Genomic DNA, 20,505 nt, shown 5'->3' on the forward strand with positions numbered 1-20,505 from the left:
TTCTATAAAATAATATATAAAATTAGTATTTTACCCAATATGTTCTATTTTTAGACATGTCACCCATGTAGTTGGTAGGCAGGGTCATCAGATACAATTTTAAACTAGATACCCCAGGGATGATTGTGGCCAACTTTGATTCCAATTGACCAAGTAGTTTCAGAGGAGAAGATTTTTGTAAAAGTTAACAGACGATGACAACCAAAGACGATTGAAAACAGACGCCAAGTGATGAGAATAGCTCACAGGCCAGCTTAAAATATTCCCCTATTTCAGATTCTTTCCAATTATCAGAGTAGTTCAAGGTTCTGATGACTGGAACCTCATAGTAATTTGAAGTGAGTCTAATAAAAATAAAATGCTCCGCTGGGGCGCAGCTTGATACGACCGCAGAGGTCGAACCCCCTGAACAGTTGGGGCAAGTATGGACACAACATTCAAGCTTGATACAGCACTGAATTTGGATTGTAATTAAATATTTGACACAGCATAGGTTTCTGACACAGAATGAAAGTGGTCTAAGAACTTAAAAAATTTTAATTTACCTATTCAAACCATATCATTATTATTTGCTTTTATATATAAATCAGAAATAACCAATTTAAAATGGAAAATTTTAAAGAAAAAAAAAATCCCCCCCAAATTTTTTGAACCCCCTTTTGATTCATCACCCCCAAACTCAATCCCAGCCTTCCCTTTGTGATATGGTACCTTGCAGTACAATTTCAGAGAGATCCATACACTTGAACACAAGTTATTGTGTGGAAACTAGAAAAATGCTTGTTTTTTGGCCCCTTTTTGGCCCCAAATTCCTAAATGTTTAGGGCAATCACCCCCAAACTCAAACCCAGCTTTCCCTTTGTAATATGGAACCTTGCAGTACAATTTCATAAAGATCCATACACTTACACACAAGTTATTGTCCTGAAACTAGAAAAATGCTTGTTTTTTTGCCCTTTTATGGTCCCTGATTACTTAAATTTTGAGGGAATTACCCCAAAAATCAATCCCAGCCTTCCCTTTGTTGTATGGTACCTTGCAGTACAATTTCAGAGAGATCCATACACTTGAACACAAGTTATTGTCTGGAAACTAGAAAAATGCTTATTTTTGGCCCCTTTTTGGCCCCTTATTCCTAAACTTTTTGGGCAATTACCCCCAAACTCAATTCCAGCTTTCCCTTTGTGATATGGAACCTTGTAGTACAATTTCAGAAAGATCCATACACTTACACACAAGTTATTGTCATGAAACTAGATAAATGCTTGTTTTTTGCCCTTTTTGGCCCCTAATTCCTAAAATTTGGAGGAAATTACCCCCAAAATCAATCCCAGCATTCCCTTTGTGATATGGAACCTTGTGATACAATGTCAGAGAGATCCATACACTTACACACAAGTTATTGTCATGAAACTAGAAAAATGCTTGTTTTTTGCCCCTTTTTGGCCCCTAATACCTAAAATTTGGAGGCAATTACCCCCAAAATCAATCAAAGCATTCCCTTTGTGATATGGAACCTTGTGGTACAATGTCAGAGAGATCCATACACTAACACACAAGTTATGTCTGGAAGTTGTAAAAATGCTTATTTTTGGCCCCTTTTTGGCCCCTAATTCCTTAACTGTTGGTACCATAACCCCCAAAATCAATCCCCACCTTCCTTTTGTGGTTTTGAACCTTATGGTAAAATTTCATTGAGATCCATTCACTTAAACTAAAGTTAGAGTGCGAAAACTTATGTGTTTTCGGATGATGACGACGACGACAACGTCATACCAATATACGACCACAAAAATTTTTTTGCGGTCGTATAAAAATGTAGGATGAGACAAAAAGAAGGTGCTATGCTGGCATAAAACAAAGTGATGACTGACAGACTCACAAACAAGTCAAAAATATTATACCTTTCACAACTTTCCTTGACATCATCAGGTAAAATAATAATTCATGGACAAGTAATATATTGCAGAATTAGATAATATAATACATACATGCAATTTCTTCAATAAAACAGTGTCTGGACAAGTTGCTGTTGCTGATCCAGATCTATGAGCCACCCAGAACTGTTTCTGGGCCGAATATCTGTTCATAGGACATATCTTAAACAAGCAGTCTGAAATCATTTAACAAAGAATACACTTTTAATTAGAACTGGTTTAATAGGCATTTAATATAAAATCTTAAAGACAAATAATATATGGAGATTTTTTTTAAATAAATTCTTGGGAGACTATATGATAAGAGCCATTATTTGGTACTGAAATTGCAAAAATGTAAAATTCTTTAATCATTTATTCCTGATGAATATATAGGGGATATAACCTGGATATTTCAGTTGTGATGTCACTATGACATCATAAACATCACTACTCATATTTTCAGTTTTCCTTATATTTTGAATCACCTACAGATTTTTTCTAAGACATTATTTTGCCTAGTAATCCTCTAAATATATTTTGAAAAAAAATATTTCAAATGCACCTCTGTCTATCATGTCTATATATACTTTTTTAACTTTTCATTATTTCTATTGATTTTTTTTATGCAGTTTAATATTAAGTTTCTTCCCAAACATTTCAAATAAATAAACTGTTCACAAGGAGTCAAAGTCAATGGACCATGACTGAAAGCACAGGGTTAAATTAATTCCATTGAAATTAGAAATGCCAATGCTTTTAAAACTGAATACCAAATTCTATTGACATATACCTGGTTCTCTTCAAAGAAACCTAAAAACTTTAAGTTGAAAATATGCAAATGTTTCAAGGTCAATGAACCATGAAGAGGGAGCGGGGCCATATAATCTCTAGACTTGCAAATGCTTACACAACTGCATCCCAAATATCATTGACTTAACATTAGTGGTTCATATTAAACTGATATTATCAAAAACTTTTAACATGTAAACTATGCAAAACATTAGATTGTGACTGAGGGGGCATATGGAAGTTTAATGTGCCATTGCTAATAAATCTGCCTACCAAATATCACTGAACTTCCACTAATGGTTCCCCTTAAACTGACCATATAATAAACTAATACATGTAAACTAAGCAAACGTTTCAAAGTCAATAGACCATGACTTGTGTGGGTGGGTGCCAAAAAACCTCCATGGAAATCAGATGTCTCAATGCTAATCCAACTGCTTTCCACATATAATTGACCTATCACTAACGGTTCCCCATAAACTGACCTAATCACGAACTGATACATTGTTGACACCATTGTTGATGCTGGAAACAGCAAGAAGTCTCTTGTATTTCAAAACAAGCTCAGAACCTGTCAACTTTGATGTATTCTCTAGTTAGAAAACTTTTTAAAAAAAGGTTATTTTGAATTTCATTAATGTTGTCAAATTTTCTGTGCAAATTGGTTTTCATGTGTGTCAAATCTTAAAAATTCAACAATTTCAATGCTGTAACAAATATGACTCATTTCATTATTACAATAACTTAATTAATATGTTTTACTTGTATGAATATAGTCCCAAAAAAAAGGTTTTCTGTGTGAATTTAGAAAAAAAAAACTGCAAAAATATTGTGCAGTTTGAAAGAGTTACTTGCAAATAAATAGCAATAACCATCAAATAGCAAAAAAGAATTAAACAAGTGAAACTGCGAGCTACTGCTCACTGATGATACCCCTGCCTAAATACTTGACGGTAAGCAGGAAGTTCTTGAGTGATGAATCTGAAAACGCATCACACGGTATAGGTGACTTATATAAACCCTGAAACCAAATTTCAGAAATCCTTGTAATGTAGTTGCTGAGAAAAATGTGACGAAAATTTTCAACTTGGATGTTCCCTTATGTGTAAAATGATGTAAGTGTTCGGTAAACAGGAAGTTGTTGAGTGATGAATCTGAAAACGCATCACACGGTACAGCTGACTTGTATAAACCCTGAAACCAAATTTCAGAAATCCTTATGATGTAGTTCCTGAGAAAGATGCGATGAAAAATATTCATGGGACGGATGGATGGACTGAAGGACGGATGGATGGACAGACAGAGGTAAAACAGTATACCCCCACTTTTTTAAAGCAGGTTTTTTTAAAGCAGGGGTATAAAAACATGAAAATCAGATATTGGATACTTAATAAAGTACATACAGTCTTATGTTGAAGGCCAAACTGACTTACTACACAGACTCAATTCTAAGACAGGGTTTTTAAATGCAGCTAAAATGTTGTCATGTTCATATTTTTATGTAAAGAAAAGAGAGACAAGAATTGTAAAAAACAAGTAACAAAATGATTTGAGTGACAATCACCAAGGTTTCTTTTACACTAAAAATCACTGACTGGTAAAATATCTTAAGACTTTGTTTAATCTCTTCGTACAACTTATTCAAACTGAATACATAAAATGTGTTGAAAGAAGATAAAATGGGTGTCAGAACTGATTTTCTGCAAACACAATTCAACAAGAGTGCACAAGCTGAAATGTCTCACCTGCTTTACTGACCATTGATTTCATGTTGAAAGATAAAGGTTTTACTAAAAGCATCACAGGTCAGATAAATCCTGTCAGACAGACATATACACCTTACAATTTGTTTATACACAAAATATAGTTGACCTATTGCTTATGATAATTGAAAAACAGACCAAAGCAAAAAAAACATTGACCAATGAACCATGAAAATGAGGTCAAGGTCAAATGATACCTACCAGACAAAACATATACACCTTACAATCATTCCATACACCAAATATAGTTGACCTATTGCTTATAGTACTTGAAAAACAGACCAAAACATAAATCTTAACATTGACCAATGAACCATGAAAATGAGGTCAAGGTCAGATGAAACCTGCCAGACTGACATGTACCCATTACAGTCATTCCATACACCAAATAAAGTTGACCCATTGCTTATAGTACTTGAAAAACAGACCAAAACACAAAAACTTAACATTGATCAATGAACCATGAAATGAGGTCAAGGTCAGATGAAACCTGCCAGACTGACATGTACCCATTACAGTCATTCCATATACCAAATAAAGTTGACCCATTGCTTATAGTACTTGAAAAACAGACCAAAACACAAAACCTTAACATTGACCAATGAACCATGAAAATGAGGTCAAGGTCAGATGAAACCTGCCAGACTGACATGTACCCATTTCAGTCATTCCATACACCACATTTCGTTGACCTACTGTTTATAGTATTTGAGAAACAGACCTAAGTAATCATGTTACTTTAACCTTGATCACGGATCCATGAAATGAGGTTGAGGTCAAGTGAACCCTGCCTGACCCACACTTCGACGTTGCAAGGAACCCATATACCTTTAGTTAATTATAGCTAACCTATTACTCATAATAAGTAAGAAATTCACATGACAAAAAAACTCAATTTTTTTTTCAAGCAGTCGTTGAACCATGAAAATGAGGTCAAGGACATTGGACATATGACAGACGGAAACTTCGTAACATAAGGTATCTGCATACAAGATATGAAGCATCCAGGTCTTCTACCTTCTGAAATATAAAGCTTTATACAAATATTTTACGCTGCCGCCGCCGGATAGTAATACCTATGTCTCACATACTGCAAAGAAAAGGCGAGACAAATATAAAACAGAAATAATTATAGAACCTTCAGCTAGTAAGCTCACACATAGCCTGGGATCCTGGATCACTTTTAGCTAACTGTCAGTATTGACAAAGTATAGATTTGGCCAGTATGCCAGGTCAGCTCATATACCCTGCACCCCCCAATTTAAAGAAGGGAAAAGCTTCTTGTGACCAGAAGGTATATATTTTTTTTGTCTTTAAGCTATGCTGATCTCAAAATCAATTGTGATCCTTCTCTCATTTTGTGTGGTCACATATCCAAGTAAGGTTGCAATCTTGTCTGTATAGTATTTGATTTATCATCTGGTTTCGAAAAAAACTGTCAAATGCATGGAAGGCTAAAATTCCCCCTGCTCCCGCTAATAAATGGATATGTTTACAAATACAAATTGTAAGCCTTAAGACAATAATGTAGTATAATAATACATGATACCACTAAAAGGATAGTACAAGAAGTATCATCAGGTAATCATTATCAATGAATTCTGGAACTGTAACAGAAATAAGGTTAATACACTTATGTACTGACCAATATATCTATTCTCTATTTTACACTACTACAAATACAATGTATATTAACTACAGACAGATACAATTTCTTATCAATTTCAATCACACTTCCACAGAACAGCAAATTCAATTTTCATGGTGACAAGAGATATACCTGTTGGTCATCTATTGGGAAAAGAAAATTTAATCATAGCTGCTTATTTCTGTTTAACTAAATTGTAAGAAACTAATTAACTAAAGGTATATAGAACATGTAAATAAATCCATTTTTTTTCCATAAAACAGATGTACTGTTAGTGGCAGAATTTTGATTGTTTTTATTAAATTTATTCTCAACTTGAAATGTCCTGTTTATTTTTAAAAGCTGTATCTTGCCCTTTTGCTTTTCTTTTATTTGTGTTGCTTGGATGCTGTCACATTGATGTATACCCAACATTTCATTTTATTTTATTTAGTTTTAGATATCAATTCACATCTTTGCTAAATTTACCTCTAAATTTCTTTGGGGGATTATTCAGATCCCCAGCCTCTGGCTGTACAACACATCTGTCATCTACCAAGCTGAAGCATAAATATATATATACATTAAATTATAGCTCATTGCTTGCAGTTTTTCATCTCCCTTCTGAAGACTTTTTTTATTTATTTATTAATTTTTTTTGGGGGGGGGGGGGGGGCATATAAGTTAAAACAATTTAATAACTAAATTGTAAAACAAACAAGCTTGTCATAACCTTTGAAGTACTTGGGTTTCCCAACATTTAATTACTTCAGAAAACATTTTATTAGGGAAGTACATGTAACAACAAAACATGGGTTTCCAAAACATTTTGCGACTTCAGGAAATGCTGTTAGGCAAGTATATATTCTGGTCCTGCTCCTTTATACCTCTCTTATCTTACAACTCATGATTAATTGTTCCAGACATTTCAATAGATATAAGAAGATGTGGTATGATTGCCAATGAGACAACTCTCCATCCAAGTCATAATTTGTAAAAGTAAACCATTATACATGTAGGTCAAAATACTGCCTTCAACACGAAGCCTTGGCTCACACCGAAGGGCCCCAAAAATGACTAGTGTAAAACCATTCAAAGACTATCTTTCATTAATGTTCCATTTTCTAGTTCCTCTTCAAATATATCAGCAAGTTCAGTTATAAGCAACATATTTCAAAATTCTCCATAACTTGCTGAATTAGAAATCAAACTCTTTGGTCCATTGGGGAACACTAGACACTTAACAAATGTCAGAAAAAAGTCTAACAAGCACATGAAACTACAGTACAGTACTGATAATTTTAAATGCTGTTTTGCAACAGATCCGAGCCTTACAGAACTGTCATATTATTACTTGCTAACAAAATGATGGAAAGGTTATTATAGTAATAAAGAATGGTAAGTTAATTATCAGAGATCAATACATATGAAGACAGATTCAGTATAATTACAGACATTCCAGATTCTTCTGATACTTGTCATCTTTAATAAAAGTTCTAAACTTAGCTGTTTTCCTACTTTTATTCAGAAATATACAAACAACACTTAGTATTGTGTCCACAATAGGTCTAGGGTCATGATCATATTACAGCAAATAAATATTTCACTCTCATTAAATAGATAAGTATATTTCAGGATGATTTTGATTTTATTTCTACAGATATCATGTTGTAAGTGTAAATATGCAGTATTGTATTTATTGTTAATTAGTTTTACTCCTGAACATGCATGAAATATTTGCCACTGTGCATTTGGCAACCAACAATCAATCAATCAACAAGTTAACCACTGATGAGGTTTAAGACTTCAGATCTACAAAAAGATCAACATGACATACTGTTAACCACTGATGAGGTTTTAGACTTCAGACAGTATATGAATATGTTCCTGGGTTAAAATAGTTTGGTTTTTTCATCTAATACTTCCCCCTTTTTAATCTATATCAGTGGACTAACAGACCACCAAAATAATTCACCTTATTCATACAAAATTTTCTGTCAAGTTACCAAACACATCTCTTGATGTGCCCGACAGTTGTCTTAATGTTTGTATTGTTTCTGTATTCTATCATGAGATTGTCTTGCAATTGAGAACAGTGTTTGTTTGATTTCTTTGCTAGATATAATTCATCATTTATTGATACTACCCACAACTGTGTTCTTTAATGCACGGGATGTAAAGAATTGCTCTCAAGCGAGTGTTAGGAAGTGTCATTAACTAGCAGTGAGAGTTTTTGAAGATATCACTGTGACTTTGACATGAAGAACAGCTATAAAAGTGTTCTTCCTTTACTTCTGGTTTGTTTTTTGTGTGGGTAGTGATATTGTCTCATGAATCGACACATTATAGCCTTTATTTTCCCAGTATCAAAACATACACAGAAAAAACATACAATAGAAATAGTACAAGGAAAAGCACTGAACTCTACAAAAGACAGTATAATAATAAACAAACATACAATTTTTTCTAAACTTTTATATCTTATCTTTGTATATGACTTTTATTGTCTATCTGCCATACGATAATACCTCTCCAAATTATCAGCTATTCAGTACTTATTATGTTGACAATGTCGATCCAAAATATTGATTCCATTTAATTTTGTCAATAGAAAATATTTGCATCATATTAATATATCAATAATGTATGAAAGCTGAACTCTTTCATAATTCAGTAATAAATTGGAGGAAGCAGATAATGTATAATAAACTGTTATCACCGAGATAAGTCTCGCCTTTATGTAATTTTGATAGCAGACTGCAAATTTTGAAATTAAAATGGCAATATTTAAACACGTAAAACTATGCAAATCATTCAAAGTTAATGGATAATGATTGAAAGTGAAGGGCCAAATACTTCCATGGAAATGAAAAATTCGTAAGGGTTCTGCAGAACCCAGTGTCTCGCCTACTTTTGCTGTTAATCGCAGGCTCAACAAAAATGAGGAAAAAAATTAATAAAAATATTCCTCTCTATACTATCTTTTGATTGTAAGTAGCTTCTGTCCAAGTTCGGTAAAAATCCAGGATAGTTTATGAATATAATAAATGTTTTAAAAACTTAAACTGCAGACTGTATGTAATGTTAACTGGAGGAAAAACTAAGTCCATTTATAAGTAAAATAAGGAAAAAATGGAACAAAATTTTAACAAAATTTTCTTCTAGATACTAGCATGACTAGCTTTTAATCATAAACAAGCTTCTGTCCTAGTTTGGTACAAATCCAAGATAGTTTAAGAAGTTGTTAAAATTTTAAAAACTTTAACCACAGAGTGAATGTAATGTTAACTGGCAGAAAAACTAAGTCCATTTATAAGTAAAATCTGAAAAATTGATTTTTTTTTTACAAAATTTACTTCTGGATATTATCTTATGATCATAAGCAAGCTTTTTTCCAAGTTTGGTAGAAATCCAGGATAGTTTAAGAAAGTTATTAAAATTTCAAAAACTTTAACCACAGAGTGAATATTTGTGGACGCCGCCACCGACAACGATGACGGAATGTAGGATCGCTCTGTCTCGCTTTTTCTACAAAAGTTGAAGGCTCGACAAAAATGCCAATGATTACAAAACTGCATAGCAAATACCATCGACTTATCATAAGTGGTTCCATATAAACTAACCTAGACATAATCTATGAAAAAGTTTCAGTCATGTTGAGGGAGCAGGGCCATATTATCTACACATCTAGGACTCAACATTATTGGTTATTCTAAAACTACCCTAATCACAAACATTAACTTGTAAACTAAGCAAAGCATTTTAAGTCAACATACCATGACTGAAGGGCATGGCAAAATAAACTCCATGGAAATGAGATGTGCAAATGCTATTACATCTGCATAATAAATATAATTGACCTACCACCAGGGGTTCCCAAAATATGACCTAATCACAAACTAAAACATTGTTTAAGCAATAAATAGCATGCCTAATTTTCACTTTTTTTACTTCATCAAGGAGAGACAAAAATTATACAAATTAGTCTGTCTGGTCTTAGGCCAAAACACTCAAGTGAAACAGCACTGAATGGCTTTATTGATCAATGGCTTAAACACTTTGATGAAGGGAAATTGACTTTTGTAATATTCATTGGTCTAGACAAAGCATTCAACACTCACAGTAAATCACATTGTTTTACTTTATAAATTGAAATCATTTGGTTCAAAACTTATCTTTGTAATAGAAAACAATTTGTTGGATGGAATGGTATTTTATCTGAGCCAATAGATACTGTGGATTCATTTATTTTCGTGGGTACCAATTTTCGTGGATTGATAAAAACCTGCATTTTCGTGGATATTTAATTTCGTGGTTTTGCCAAAATCTGCATACAATCCTAAAGAAAATTTGCAGTTCGTTGAACATTTGAATTCGTGGTTCACCTGTACCCACGAAATCCACGAAAATTGGTATCCAACGAATAATAATGAATCCACAGTATTACAATTGGTGTTACTCAGGATTCAATACTCAGACCTCTGTTTCTCATTTTATTTGTAAATGAATGTCCTAAATGATTAATACACTCTGATGTTACTGTTTAATACACTCTGATGTTACTGTTTAATACACTCTGATGTTACTGTTAAGGCAGATGACACATCACAAGATGTTTCTGATAAATCTATTGATGTCATTGAAAGTAAATTGAAAGAAAATCTACTTAACTCCCTGCAATAGATGAAATGTAATAAACTAACTATGAATCTGTAGAACACTCAATGTATGTTCATTGGCACAAAACAAAAACTGTTGAAATGGTGAATTTTGGTATTGAAATAGGTGATATTGTACTTTTAATTGTTAGTGAAGCTAAACTTTTGAGCGTGTATATTGATTGTTCGTTGACATGGGCATACAAATTTGATTTCAAAGAAAATTGGTGTATTGAAAAAAACATTAAATAGTTTTATGCCAAATTGATGAAGAAAAAATCATATGATGGTGCACTTCTTTTCTTGCTACAGCCATTTGAAAGTACCCCATTTTTAATGATTTTCCCATTTTTCATCAATTTTTACCCAGTTTTGGGCTAATATGAAAAAAATCACACTTTCATAATCAAACTTTTTTTCATGCTCTCACTAAAAATGAAGTGGACCAATCTGAATAAATTTAACTTAAAAAAACTATAGGTTTGTGTTTATATTATATGTTATAAATGATTGAACAAATACATATTTAAGAATTTTGAATAAGAATTTTGAAATGAAAAAAATTAATATGGGATGTACATATTTTTGGTTAAATCATTTCTTTGTACTCTCATCCATTTTCTCAACATTTTGGGTGATGACAATGACCAGATTGGTTATAAAATTTGAAAATTCAAATTTTATTACTCAAAAACAACTTATTGTAAGTACACAATTTTTCCACAGAGTTAAGTTTGATTATATAAACATTTTTTAAATTTATTAATATTTTCCACTTGTATCACATGTTTTGGAAATAATTCCCTAACAAGATTTCAACGAGACTGAAACATCCTTAACTCACTTATAATTAATACCCTTTTCAAAATTTCAGGTATAGTTTCTACCATCCCTTATACATTTTTTTCAACTTTTACAGCAAAAAGAAGAACAAGTACTAAAAATAACAGCTTTGAACCTCAGTGTGAAAAAGTGTGTCTGTAATTACAAAGTCTATGACAACAAATCTGTTTAACAAATGTGCCTGTTTACTTTATGTTGGGAAATTTATGATTTCTGCTTAGTCTGTTTACATGTTGTTACATGCTATTACATCATAAAAGACCAGCACTTTAATTATATAACATGGAACATTTATTAAAAGTACATTAATTATGAAGAAATAGAGAAGCTGAGTATGTTTCGATGAGACAGAACCAAAACAACACATGTGGACAAATAACCAAAAGAAAACTAGAGATCAATAAAAGTCTTCAACGGCTCTAAATCACCCAGAGTTAAAAAGTTTATCAATATCATATTCTCCAAAGAACAAATAAAAACATGAAGATATGACTAAAGATAACCACTGACAAGGTTCCTGACTTGTGACAGATGTGGCAAGGTTACATTAGGGTTTTTTTTTTAGATCTCAACCCATAAGTAGGGTTTGTTTTGATAGTACTTATTCATCATGTCACTTTTAAGACCAGAAATGTGTGTTTGTTTGTAAGGCAAAGGGTCAGGTCAAAAAGATCACATAAACTTCAATTTTTTTTCTGAATTACATTAAAATGGCATGGCAAACCCATGTTATATTTTTCCAGTTCAGGCTCTGCACAACAAGTATATAATTTATCAGTCAAGTCTAGACAATATGACCTTTTTGGAAGCCCTTGTTTTTTTACATTTGGTATTACAAAGTTTGATTTTAAGGGTCAAATTAAAGCCTTTGTGGCCATACTCCTTTGCTCTTTTCTTGTGCTGTAGTAAAGCATAATACATTGACAATGTTGCAAGTAAATGAAATACTGCTTCAATAAAACTACAACAAACATATTTTGCATAATTGCCTGTAGCCTGAATTTATGAATTCATGTTAAATTTATATCTACATGCATGTTGTACCTGATTATCCAGAACTATGCATTTCATTAAAATCAATATACAAGCCAAATAGACAAACAATTTCAAATAAGAAATCCCTTGGGTGGTTTTAAAGACAGTGCAAATATATATATATATATATATATATATTACTATTTTTTATGGATACACATCTATGCAGTCTCTGTTGTAAATACTTAACCTGCGTCAACTTTGAAATTTTATAATTATACAGCGGTGGTTCGGTTTTTAATTTGTATAATGTTCGATCTAGATTGTTTTAGTTAAACCAGAATAGATTGATATGATTCATTTTACATCATCATTATTATACTGATGAGGGATATCAGTTATCCAAATTATTTATTGATACTTATATTTAATGTTCCCTTTTTTTTTAATATTGGTGTTGTTTTGTACACTTTTTTGGCGTATATATATATATGTGTATACAAATTCTCTTCTCCACTGGAAAACATGTCTCGTAATCATCTGTTGGTAGATTTAAACACTCAATGATGGGTAAATAGCAGCCTCAACATTCAAATATAACTGTAGACAAATATTTGAATGTGAAAGTTTATTGTAAGCCTTTTGAAACAAGCTTTAAAAGTTATATTAAAAAATTTTCATATATATATATACACTGTTAACAGATAAAAAAAATTATGTGTTGGAACTTTGTAAAGGAGTAGAGCCAGTAATCCCAATACTGTAGACCAACTTATTTTCGTGGATACTTTATTTCGCGTTTAGCCCTTTGTAGCCCATTTCGCTGCGATTTAATTTTACAATTTTCAATTTTACTTGATGCAGTAAGGAAGAAATATTCAAGTTTTACATATTCGCAACATCTTATATTTGCGTTATTTTTCTGCTCGCGAAAGTCGCGAAAATAAGTTGGTTTACAGTAAACAGCCTTGTAAATGTGTATTTTCTAAACTTGAATTGTTTGAGTAAATTTATATATATATTGTGTACATTGTATGTATTGCTAAATATATCATTTTTGAAAGTATAAGAAGAGAAATTGTATATCTGCTTCATATTTATAAATACATTACCATGAAATACGAATACAATGTAGATTTCCTTTTAGTCCATTTTTCTAGAAATTTGTCACCTTTCAACCTTTTTCTTGATTTAATATGTGGTGCCACCCCTCCCCATGGATTGATTGGTGTTTAACACACCTTTAAGCGCTATTGTGCTATTTTGTGGCAGTCAGTTTTTATTGGTGGAGGAAGCCCATTGAAATTTTTGTTGAAAAGTAAAAAATATAGTACATGTATATATAAAGAATATTTCAGCAAAAATATTTGTGGGCATGGGGTGGCACCACTGTTAATTTTTCATAAAACTGTCATACATTTTGCCATATTAAGCAAAAAGTCAGGTTTAATCCAGGGTTGCTATGTCTCGCTTTCGAGACATAAATGTTGCAGGCTCAACAAAAATCTGTATAACTGCTTATTTTATGAAATTTTCAAAGTTCAAAGCCCGTTATTTGGACATAAATCAGTGGAGCAGAACCAACCATCAACTTGATCTGTAACTCATCTTAATAGACTTGTATATTAAAAATTAGCTAAATATGTGAAGGCGTTTAGAAAAAAAGTCTGTAAAACTGTTATTTTCACAAAATTAGTCCAAAGCCTGTAATTTCAACAAAAATCAGTGAAGCTGAACCAAATGTAAACTTGATCTGTAACTCATCATAACAGACTCACATACTAAAAATCAGCTCAATAGGTGAAGGCATTTAGAAAAACAGTCTGTATACATGTAACTGCTATTTTCATGAAACTTTCAGTTCAAATCCCGTAATTTCAGCAAAAATCAGCAGAGCAGAACCAAGCGTAAACTTGATCTGTAACTCACCATTGTAGACTCACATACTAAAAATCAGCTCAATGTGTGAAGGCATTTAGAAACAAGAATGTGTCCATAGTACATGGATGCTCCACTCGCACTATCATTTTCTATGTTCAGTTAAAATTAGAAAGATCATATCATAGGGAACATATGCACTAAGTTTCAACTTCATCAAAAACTTTAACCAAAAACATTAACCTGAAGCAGGACAGACGGACGGACGAACAAACAGACCGAAAAACATAATGCCCCTAGGTGGGGCATAAAAAAGTCTTATTAACTTTTCGTTGTGGAATTACGGATAAGGGTAAAACTATATGGCCCGACAACTTTGTTGCTGGACCATAAAAATTAGGGTCGGAGGGTCTGAGGGTCTGTTCGCCCAGATTCATGTTTGCTTTAGCATGACTAGAATTTGTTCACTCTACAATGTAGGTCTGTTTGCCTTGATTCTTATATTATTTTGTTGTCTTGTTGTATAATAAAATAATACTTTATTTGAATAGAGTATGTTATAGCATGTTGAAAATTTCAGATATTTATGTTGTAAAATTATCCCCTGTCATGTCTTACATTCTGCAATTCGTACATGCATTGTTTTTACTCATTTCAAGCTTGCTAGTTTACTTCTGAGATTGCTATAGAATTAATCTCAGTTTACTTTAAAAAGTTTTATTTTCATTATTTAACAATGCACCAAAGATAATACACACGTAAATACAACACAGACATCATAATTATACCTAACAAGCATTCTAAATTACATGTTTAATAAACATTAATTAAAATATATTCTAAACAATAACAAATGTAACAATGAATCTTATCATTGCCAGGGTTTCAGCTAGGATTTTGAGGGCTTTAGTCACTTTTGCGCGAATTGAAAATCAACCTTTTTTTGGGTAAAAGCAATGGACCAAAGATATGTTTTACTAGCTATACATCTTTAAAGGACTTAGGCAAGCTCAGGCAGTTATTGCATAATTTGATAGATGTGGTGCTTAAATATAAAGATTATAATAAGATCTAATAAGGATCCGGATTTCTAGTTTACAATTTCACTTCAGTTATTTTCAGGGGACATTCCTGATCAACAAAAGTTGGGTTCCTCTTTTTTTTTAAACCAGGAATCACAGCACAAATGAAGCTGTAATGACTATTTCACTGTATAATAATTATCCTTCAGGCTTGTAAAAACGGTTAAATTGATATTTGGAATTCATTTCTGTAATCTTGGAACCAAGGATTTGTACAAATCCTTGTTGGAACGAATATAATGACTGTATAATGTAAATTAATCAAGAATAGATCACGTTTACTTTTGATTTTTAAACGAAATGAAAACGGGAAGTGACAGGAGGATAATAAATTCAGAATGAATCCGGATTCATCTAGGGATTGGTTCGTTTATAACAAAAGGCAGGAAATTATCATATTTCTAAATCAAGTTGCTTAGAAAGAAATATATTTGTCTCCTTCGTTTATTTTGATACTAAATGATTTCGTATTTTACATTTTAATTAAATGTCTAATTTATAAGAATACTTTCATGCATGCGCAGTACATAGTTAAGGAAGCAATTGTTTGGCTTCGTGGAAATATTTCTGAACGTTTTGAATAAAGCTCTTTCTCTGTAATCAAATTTGTTGAAAGTTTTTGATGAAAAGTTATATAAAAATTTGTTCATATGACGAAACTACGACAAACGAACTGCAAATTGTGATCGTTTGAGAAATATTGTAATTAAAATGCGAACTGTCCATGGGGGGAAAACATTTTGTTCAAATGACGAAACTTTGATAAACGAACTGCAAATTGTGGTCGTTTGAGTAATATCGAAATTGAAATGCCGACTGACCGATTTTACTGGGAAAAATAATTATGATGGTCAATATATTATGAGTTTTATTAATTAACGGATTAGTGACCCATCTGATGGCGATAAGCGGATTACCTGTAATCAAAACTTATAACACCTGTTGTAAACATTAATTAGATAAGGGTCATAAACTTGTCAAAAACATGAAGACAGGTAGCATTATAGTATTTTCATGCAAAAAATATTCTTTTCGTAAATGACGAAAATGACGAGCGCTATCAAAATCACTGATCATTGCTATCTAAAACAAACAATTAATTTAAAAATAAGTGTTGTTTTCAAAAATTTTGAGATACATGTACATGTATTGTTTTAAATATTTACCAAATAAATATCCGCATAGGTATATAAAAGCCTACATACCAGAAATATTAATATATTCTTTAAATAAGATAGAGCGAACAAACCCAGGGTGAACAGATTCTATATAGGCCATCCAACCCAAGGCGAACGACTTGATACAGATAGAGACGGTCGGGAGGCAGGAAACAAGCATATATTTTATTTTGGTCTCATGTAGGTATTCAAAATTTATGGACTGTTTTTAAACGGTATTTTTGTATTTGTATATGTATAATAATTTATGTACTTATAACACTTCACTGCAGTTTTAATTTTGCAAAAATCAGTATTTAAAATAATAATTTATAAAATTAAAAACCTCGTCCTCTTTCCTCATGATATCAGTTTATTTAACAACAACAATGTTAGTTGCACTTACCCAAGAGTTGATATAAATCCATTTACATTGCCTTCCGCATAGAGTGAAACGATGTCACCAAAATGTAGGACGGTAGCTGACATTTTTAAAAATCGTCTGCTTGATCAGAACAGGTCACGATTCTGGTCTTTCTATCCATACATTCTGTAAAATTAAATTGTGCATCAAGAAAAATTTTAAAAATTTAAAAAGCATATGTTGAACTCGACATTTTCAAAAGATAGAGTCTAAACGAATTATGACAATTACACTGAGGATGAAACGTTTTGTACCTTCCTACGATTAGTTGATTTGTTTTTCATGTGAAGAGACTTCCGCAATTTGGAGCGACATCTGGACAAGAGTATAAATTAAGAACTACAGTATCCGGCAAGTGTATCCGGATTGGCTAAAAAAGTGCATTATTATTTTCGGTCTGATCGTAGAATCCCCCTGGGCTTCATTACAACGGCGACGGCGAACGCAATTAGTCCCAACTGCAGCTATACAGTGCCGCGTTAATGCCACCAGTTGACTTTGCTGTCATATGCTGTCTTCATGGTTGTCAGTTCCAGTCGACAGCAGTTTTGATGAAGAATGAATTCTTGTATTGGTAGATTACTAAATGTTGGATTTTGACTGTTTTTATGTTTAATAGGATTGTCTTTCTACAATGTTTGATGGATTCAGTCGAGGATTATGCCAGGCAATGGGTTAAACGCGAGAAAGAAGACGTAGATACTTGTAAGATTTGAAATATTCAAATTTTAAATATAAGTTAATTATTTATTAATTGTTTAACTAACGTATTCATTTATTCTTGTAAGAATACGAAACACAGTTTTTACTATTTATTTATGAAAGCGCTAATGTAATGTTGCGCTCTCTTCGTCGTCTAGACTTTATTTGATTACATACGGATGCACATGGTTTTTATTAGACAGATTATAGTTGGTAAGAAACCTTTTATGTATACTATCTTTTTATTAAATCAAAACTTATTTAAAGAGAGAAAACATTGTATACTATTTATTAGAAATATGCGTAACTTTTAATTATTATTTTAAACGTAATTTAACTTATGAGAGAACTTATGATACATGAATGAAATGGTTTTTATTGTACGTTTAGTTTAATGTGAACACTTAAACATGTATCTTTTTATAATTTATGTATTTTTAAAATGGCTACCGATAGACGGAATGAAGACTTTCTGGACTTCGGTGATGTAAAACGGACTCGTAGTACGAATTTAGCGCAGCTTACTAAATTGTACAAAGAATTTGAGAAGAAATTTATTTCTATTCCGTTATATTTGGAATTTCCCTATTCTATTTCTATCTTTAGACTTGTGGTACAAGTTTGGCTAGTATGTAAATCAGAAGCGGTCTGATGTTACTGTTGTTTTCTGCACGAATATTTCGAGGGCGGTAGTACGGGTGGGGTTTTATAGGCATATATAAGTCCTGATTACGTTTGATTATTATCGATGTGCTCCAGTAACTTTGATAGACGAAGTTAACGTTAAGCTCTGCATAATATGTCCGAGGAAGGCTCCGACCATGATGAACGCCGTGCTACTACTCAACATGCTGAAAATAGTAACGAAACAGAGTTAAGTACGGACGGGGCTATTTCGCTTTTCACTTCAGCTTTAAACAATGCTTTAGAGAAGCAAAAACATTCCTTGATTAATCATTTCGAAGCTCGTTTAGGAAAAAGTGTTAAAGCAACCGGTGTCGACCAACCAGAATTTGTATTCCAAAGTGAGGGAATTAAAGTGCAACATTCGTTTAATACCGAGCGTCTGGAGAGGCTTGCTGCCGTTGAAAGTTGTATAAAGCTTGGAAACGCTTCCGAAGTTAGTGAAATTATTACCCAGGAAAAGGAAATCATCCGTAAGCGTAACAAAATTCTAAAGATAGCCGACAAGCATGGATGGGACACGGTTAAAGAGTACTTGGATAGTCCGTTGGCCGACAATAAAGAAGATGCTAGTGATTTGCGTGCTGCTATTTCCAGGGCTTCTCGTAAAAGAAGTTCCAAGCCGTACAGTAAACCAGAATCTTCCAATAGTGGTTCCGGAAAAGGAGAATTCAATTCCAGGAGTTTTTTTCGTGGCCTTGGCCAAGTCAGTGATACCGAGTTCTCCAAAGCAGGCAAGTCAGAAAGTTACAAGTGTTTCTATTGTAACCAGCCCGGGCACTTTGCAAGGAACTGCCCCGAAAAAAGGATTCCTACAGCGACAGTTGGTGCACCAAAGTTCCAGGAACAGAACACAGGAAAGACCCAGTAACAAAACAGATACAGACATAGATGAAGTTGAGTATTGCCAAGTTTTCAATTTGTTAACAAGTATGAGAAAAAATCTTGTCAAAATCTTATAAATGTGAAAGGAAATTTAAGAAAACATGCATTGTTTTGGAAAAATGTACTTAACGCTAATGATTTTATAATGAATGTTATTAATTTTGGTTATAGAATTCCTTTTCTGAGTGAACCACCGACTATTTTTCTAAGTAATAATAGATCCGCGTTAAAACACTCAGAATTTGTGGAAAATTCTATTGAAGAACTTTTAACTAAAGAATGTATAAAAGAAGTAAATCGACCATTTGTCGTTAATCCACTTACTGTGTCGGTAAATAGTACGGGTAAAGAAAGATTAGTCTTAGATTTGAGACATGTTAATAAATTTGTCGAGAAACAAAAAGTTAAATTTGAAGGGGTTAAAGAAGCTATGACATTTGTAAATTTTAGCGGTTTTGGGTTTAAATTTGATTTAAAGTCTGGTTATCACCATATAGAAATTCACCCTGATCATCAAAAATATTTAGGATTTTCTTGGCAATATGGTGATACAGTGCGTTATTTTACTTTTTCGGTTTTGCCTTTTGGACTTTCATCAGCTGGTCATATATTTACCAAGACAGTACGTGTGTTAGTTAAATACTGGAGATCTTTAGGATTTCCCATGGTGGTTTATTTAGATGATGGTATGGGTACAGCAGAAAATTTTGATACATGTTTTGAATTATCGAAAACAGTAAAAAAATGATTTACTGCTTTCCGGTTTTATTGCTAATACAGAAAAGAGTGTCTGGGAACCAGTACAAAATATTGATTGGTTAGGTTTTGTTTGGAACTTTAAAGATTGTACTTTAGAAATATCGCTTAAAAAATTATTTGCTTTAAAGCTGGTAATATCGAGCGTAGTAGATGGCAAAACTATTTTGACTTATAGATGTATTGCTAAAATATGTGGAAAAATCATTTCTATGATTCCTGCTCTTGGTAACGTTTGTCAAATGATGACGAAGCATATGCATATGCTAGTCTGTTGTAGATCTGCATGGGACGATGTCATCCCTATAAATGACAACATTTTGAAGGAACTAAAATTTTGGTATTTTGAATGCGAGTCATTAT

General features: G+C 32.5%; 1 protein-coding gene across 3 annotated transcripts in view; it reads right to left on the reverse strand.

Annotated features, from left to right (window-relative positions):
* LOC127701548 (inositol 1,4,5-trisphosphate receptor type 1-like) overlaps positions 1-17,441 on the reverse strand; it is a 405,533-nt gene extending 388,092 nt beyond the window's left edge. For all 3 annotated transcript variants that reach the window (XM_052205488.1, XM_052205479.1, XM_052205470.1), the window contains exons 1-4: positions 17,370-17,441; positions 17,098-17,241; positions 6,588-6,658; positions 1,992-2,113 (exon numbers count right to left, since the gene is read on the reverse strand). In XM_052205488.1, the coding sequence (XP_052061448.1) occupies positions 1,992-2,113; positions 6,588-6,658; positions 17,098-17,180 (276 nt within the window). In that variant the 5' untranslated portion in view covers positions 17,181-17,241; positions 17,370-17,441. The remainder of the gene's footprint in view (positions 1-1,991; positions 2,114-6,587; positions 6,659-17,097; positions 17,242-17,369) is intronic.
* Positions 17,442-20,505: the final 3,064 nt, after the last annotated feature.

The sequence above is a fragment of the Mytilus californianus genome, unplaced genomic scaffold (genome assembly GCF_021869535.1).
Source record: "Mytilus californianus isolate M0D057914Y unplaced genomic scaffold, xbMytCali1.0.p SCAF_1, whole genome shotgun sequence".
In the NCBI taxonomy this organism is placed as follows: domain Eukaryota; kingdom Metazoa; phylum Mollusca; class Bivalvia; order Mytilida; family Mytilidae; genus Mytilus; species Mytilus californianus.